Raw genomic sequence first — 6,100 nt, forward strand, 5'->3', positions numbered from 1 at the left:
TGTCAAAAATATTTTAAAACTGAAAACACAAAGTGAATTCTAATGTTAACAATGTACTTTAGTTAGTAAAACATATCAATAATAGTTCAGTCATAATGAATATACCACATGGATGCAAGATGTTAATAATTAAGGGAAAACTGGGTAAGGGTGGAGGAAAAGTGTACCAAAACTTTCTGCTATACTTCCCTTTAAACCTAAAACTACTCTAAGAAATATAGTATATTAAGTTTTTAAACATTATACCAATTTAAATATTCATCACCTGAGTATGAGAGTTCTTATCACCTTACTTCTTCAACAACACTTGGCATTAACAAATTTCTTAATGTTTACAATTCTGACAAATATACATTATATCGCCTTGTGGTTTTACATTCTCTTTCCATGGTAATTTATGATGTAGAGCATCTTACCTTATGCTTATTGGCTCTTTGTGGAAGAGGTGGCTGGCTGTGCATCAGCATTTCAGGACCTCCTTCCCAAGTGTGAAATTGTCTCTGGGAGGCAGCTACCATATTTCCAACTACTCTAGGTATGGCTACATGGTATGTTCTTCCTGTGTATTATTTCTTAGCCAGAATTTGAAAGAAGCACATGTGTCTTCCCCTTCCTTGTCTGGAGGCAAATTACATGCTGCACTGAGAGGTCATTGGATTTGGTCTCTGAATAACCACATAGTGCAATGCCATCTACCCTTTAGAAGACCCACACTGGGCCATTTGTTCAGCCACCATTATCCTTACTGGTACACAGTTTTCCTCTGTGAAATCCATGATTCTGTCTTTTCCAGCTTTTCTATTGAGCTGTTTCTCTTTTATTTATTGCATTATTGGAAAATTCTTCCCTTTTTTTACTATCTATCAATGTTTTCATTTGAGTGTGATTAAAGTTCTTAATGTACTATTTTGTCTGTGTGCTTTATAGTGCATACTGGAGAAATTCACCTCAGAAATACAACCATTCTATTATACAGACAACAAGGAGGGGGTAGGGCATCAGCAAAAGTGCAGAGACTGAGGAAGGGTGGCCTCAGATGTTTTATCAGGAGGAGCATCTCAAATTTGCAGAAAGAGTAGGAGGAATACTCCAGTGCAATCCCCTCTAAAACAGTTTGCTGTAGATAATTCAGCATTAGGTAGATCCACTCTTGCACTCTTTCTCAAAGGCTAGAGGTGTTTAGGAAAACAATCTAAAAGAAGACTGAAATGACACTTCAATGACAGAGTACACTCTGTCTTTCAAATTCAGAGTATTAATACCAATTAAACACACACACACACACACACACACACAAACACAAACATCTTATGGGTAATAGCTCTTATATGCAAGGCATTTTCCAGAGGTTGGGGGAAGTTTGTGACCTTGGAAAATAGGAACCAGATGAATGTCTAGAATAAAACCCATGCTGCTGTCTTAATTAATACAGTGTAAACACCTGACTTAGGTGTTATCAGAGTAGGATAATAAAACATCTCTTATGTATCCTTGCTAAAAGTTCATTAGAATTCAGTTTTTATAGCACTTGGACATTTCCATGCCCCAAAAGGATTTTGAATTAGCATAGTAAATTGTGTGCTTTTCAGTGTGGTTTAAACAAAATACAATCAAATTTTTAAAAAGATAGAAGGGACTTTTCTGTCTCATGTCTATAGAGCTAGTGTGCTATATTCTCATGTAAAATTTAAAATCTTTGCCTTTAGTTTATTGAAATACATTAAGTTATTTTTAATGTGGTACAAGGTAGAGATTTGTTTTAAAGTTTTAAAATATAATTAATTTTTAAAGTGTTCATTCTTTCTTTTTTTTTGTCTTTTTTGCCTTTTCTAGGGCTGCTCCCATTGCATATGGAGGTTCGCACACTAAGGGTCTAATCAGAGCTGTAGCCACTGGCCTGCCAGAGCCACAGCAACACTGAATATGAGCCACATCTACGACCTACACCACAGCTTATGGCAATGTCAGATCCTTAACCCACTCAGCAAAGCCAGGGATCAAACCCGCAAGCTCATGGTTCCTAGTCGGATTTGTTAACCACAGAGCCATGATGGGAACTCCTAAAATGTTCATTCTTTCTCCCCTACTCTTCCACAGATATCCATGGCTAAACATGAAAAGTATCAATCAGGCAATTTCACCTGTACTGTAAATATAGCTGCAGGTAAATAGTGGGTAATTTGAAGGGAAAATATATCAGTAAGGATTTGTTCCTAAGAGTAAAATAAAAGCATATATTTTTCCAGTTATTGCAAAAGCTGGGGAACAGAGGTCAGGGAAATAGCCATTGAAGATTTAAATTGGTTGTTATGGCTAAATATTTCAGGCTTAAACATAAAATTGTTGGTTTTAAAAGGTTGACGGGTAGTAGATGCAAATCTCAAGGGACATGGAAAAACTCCCCCTACTGTCTCAGTCTGCTGTAGTAACACAGGTGGCTCTGAGAAGCCCATTGGGAAACTTTGGTGAACCTCACCTCAGCTTATGTATCTGCCTGTAATGTAATTACCTCCAGAGAGTAATGGCTTTTCCTCTTCCACCTTCTAAATCCCCCATAAGTTCCACTCATTGGAAATCATTAAACATGAGCAACCCAGAAAAGAAAAAATGTGAAAATGTAGTTTCCACCCTCACCACTTAAAGGAGGGGAAGCCTTAAAAATGGGTGATAATGGGAAGTTCCCACTGTGTCATTGTGTGTTAAGGATCCAGCTTTCCTGCATCTATGATTAAGGTCTTGGCTCCAGCTCAGATTTGATCCCTGGCCAGAAAACATCCACATGTAAAGGTGCAGCAAAAAAAAAGTGTGTTTTAATGATGCTAAATTAACAATAGGCAATCTTATAGTTCATAAGGATAAGGAAGGAGGATTGGGTAGGAAGCTGTGAGTCTCAGGAACAGGATGAAGAATGTGTGAGGCACAACCACTCCAAATGAACCCATTTTAGATCAACTGAAATACAGCTGGCCACAGAAGCATGAGTGAGAGCAGCCAAATCCAGAAAAACCACCATCCCAGGCTAGATCAGCCAAGCCTCAACTGACCCTCAGATTCATAAATAATAAAAATGCTTTCTCTGAAAGAAACATCTTTATAAGAACCTCTCATCTCCAACTCTTATCATGTTTTAGATCCACATCTAGGTTGAGAGTCTCAAGACTTATGGCATTTAAGACTTATTGGGTATTTCCTATAAATATCTTCACTTTATGTTATACAACTCACTTTGGCATCTGCTCTCTCATGTCTTGGTGCCTCAGTTGAAACTTCCAGTTTGACATCCTGAACCATTGCTCCCCCTGCCTGTGATCATCAGGACTATCTAGAACATCACGTGTCAGGATAATGTAGACTTGTTAAGTCTCAAGGAAAGTGACATCTTCTCTAGGAAGTTCTTCAACATATCCTCTGCTACTAGGCCAAGCTGATGAGTCCTCCTCAGGACACTGTATTGTGTATCAGTGATTCTGGTCCTTGGCTAAATCGTTCTGGGGTCAGAAATCCAAGATTCAAATCTTCCTTTCACTAATCATGATCCTAAAGCCCTCCTTGCCTATTTAAGCCTGAGTTTCCCAACATATCTGTAAGAGTTTTGGTCAGGAATAAAGTAGATAGTTTGGATATCAATGGATATATATGAAAAAATAGTCACTGGAAATTAGCAGATGGTTTTACCAGATAATAAGCTCTTTGAGGAGTTCCTGTCATGGCACAGTGGAAATGAATCCAACTAGGAACCATGAGATTATGGGTTTGATCCCTGGCCTTGCTCAGTGGGTTAAGGTTCCAGCATTGCCATGAGCTGTGGTGTAGGTCACGTATGAGGCTCAGATCCTGCATTCTGTGCCTGGAGTGTAGACCAGCAGCTGTATCTCCAATAGACCCCTATCCTGGGATCCTCCATATACTGTGGGTGTAGCCCTAAGAAGACAAAAGGAAAAAAAAGCTCAGTGGAGATGACATTTGTTTTGTTGTTGAATATCTGCAAGCTTTGGGGGATGAAGGAAATGTGGGCTGTATTACTGAAGGACAAGAAAGCAATCCATTTTCAGTGTAAGGAGAATAAAATTTAATATTTTCTCCCTGCAAGTTCTGGCAGGACTTGGGGTCCTTTGATGCATAGGTGCTTGGGTGCAGTGAGAAACCACATTCTCACCAAAATGAAAATTCTTCAGAAATGGAGATGTGAAAGTCCAGAGAGGTTTTATAAAATTTGAAAGTTTGTGGGAATGCCAACCCTGGCAACTTCCATTTAATGATACCAGCCAAAGGGACATAGCATCCTCAAAGTATTTCACAATCCCTGTTATCTGAGAAAAGAGAAAATTAAGTCCCATGACTCATATTCCTCTTTACTATCCCCCCTAACAAGTGTAAAAAAGAAAAAGAGCAGCAGAGATTTCTGAGTGGCAGCTGAGGAAAGAAGACAAGTGAGCTCTATTTTCAATAATTTGTATTTACATGTAAATGAAGGAATAAAATCTGGGAAGTTTTAAAAGAAAAGTTTAGTATCAGTTGGAAAAATAGGTTTTCTTACTCCAGAGTTTTCTCCAGGCCCCTTTCATGTCTTTATTTCTCAGGCTATAAATGAAGGGATTCAACATGGGTGTGACCACTGTGTACATCAGTGAAGCAATTATGTTACTGTCATTGGTGTTGTTGGATGAAGGAAGAAAATATAGACCAATAATTGCCCCATAGTAGAGAATAACTACTGAGAGATGTGATCCACATGTGGACAAGGCTTTGCAGATGCCCTTGGTGGAGGGAACCCGGAGGACGTTGGCCCCAATATGGCCATAAGAAATCAGAATGCATACGAATGGAAGCATGATGGCTGTCAATCCTGCAGTGAAGATTACCAATTGGTTGAGGTATGTGTCTGAACAGGACAATCTGAGCAGGGCAGCAAGGTCACAGAAGAAGTGGGGGATGGTGTCAGCACAGAAGGAGAGTCGGGCTAAGAGAAGGGTGTGCAAAAGGGCACAAGCACAAGCAATGATCCAGGACCCAGCAACAAGCATGACACACATGCTCTGACTCATGATGATAGCATAATGCAGAGGGTGACAGATGGCCACATACCTGTCATAGGCCATCGAAGTTATCAGGAAACTGTCCAGATCAGCAAAGAGTATAAAACAGTAAGTCTGTGAAATGCACCCAGCATAAGGAATGGATTGATCCTGAGTCTGCATGTTGATCAGCATCTTAGGGACAGTGACAGATGCAAAGGAGATGTCCGTGAGGGCCAAGTGGCTGAGGAAGAATTACATGGGGGTGTGGAGGTGAGGGTCCAGCCTGATGAGCAGGATGATGAGCAGGTTTCCCAGCACCGTGGTCAGGTACATGCCCAGGAACAGAGCAAAGAACATGCCCTGCTGCTCTGGCCTTATAGGGAGCCCCAGGAGGTGGAACTCTGACACGCTGCTCTGGTTCTCCCTCCTCATGCTGGTACATCAGTTGGAGGGGAATAGTGGAGGAAGTTGAAGAGAAAAGGTAGAATGTTTTGGGATAGAAAAGTTTTCAGTTTAATGTAGCATAATGGAGATATTCTCTTGATTTAGGGAATGTCTTCATTCATATTTTCATACATTTACTCTATTTTGCTGGATAAATGAATGGAAAGCATAGTTTTCTTTCTCAGTCTGGTGCCAATCTCTGCAAATGACAATGCTAAGAGTTAGTGTTTATTAAATGCTGTCCTTATACAATGTTCTAATAGCTTACATGTATTAAGTGATGTGAACATCATAAGAATCTGAGCTATGTAGGGATGCTTATTATTTATACTTTCTGAATGGGATAGCTAAACCAGGGAGTATCATAGTCACTGATGTAAGAAGAGAAACTGGGATTAGGATCCAAGCATTTTAATCTGGAGTTTTTTCTCTATAAGCAAAACAAATTATTTGACATTCAGAAATTTCTTTGCCCTTTGTAATTTTGTGTGTAATGATCTATTGAATCCTGCATCCTCTGCCTCTCTCCACATTCCATGATTATTTCTAATTTGCTCATTGGATGTAGACCAAGAGTCTATCAAAGGTGATTCATGCACCAAATTCATGTATCAAATAAAAGATGTCACATCCAATTC

At 39.5% G+C, this 6,100-nt stretch overlaps 1 protein-coding gene across 1 annotated transcript; it reads right to left on the minus strand.

The window, feature by feature from the left end:
- Nucleotides 1–4,511: 4,511 nt before the first annotated feature.
- On the minus strand, nucleotides 4,512–5,450 carry LOC100513969 (olfactory receptor 1J1-like). The gene is given in 1 exon segment (XM_003122138.3): nucleotides 4,512–5,450. A coding segment is annotated over 1 exon segment (939 nt).
- Nucleotides 5,451–6,100: the final 650 nt, after the last annotated feature.

This window comes from Sus scrofa, chromosome 1 (genome assembly GCF_054392235.1).
Source record: "Sus scrofa isolate SSC_HxYL_T2T_F1_AM1 chromosome 1, Sscrofa_HxYL_maternal_Yorkshire_Landrace_v2.0, whole genome shotgun sequence".
NCBI classification, from domain to species: domain Eukaryota; kingdom Metazoa; phylum Chordata; class Mammalia; order Artiodactyla; family Suidae; genus Sus; species Sus scrofa.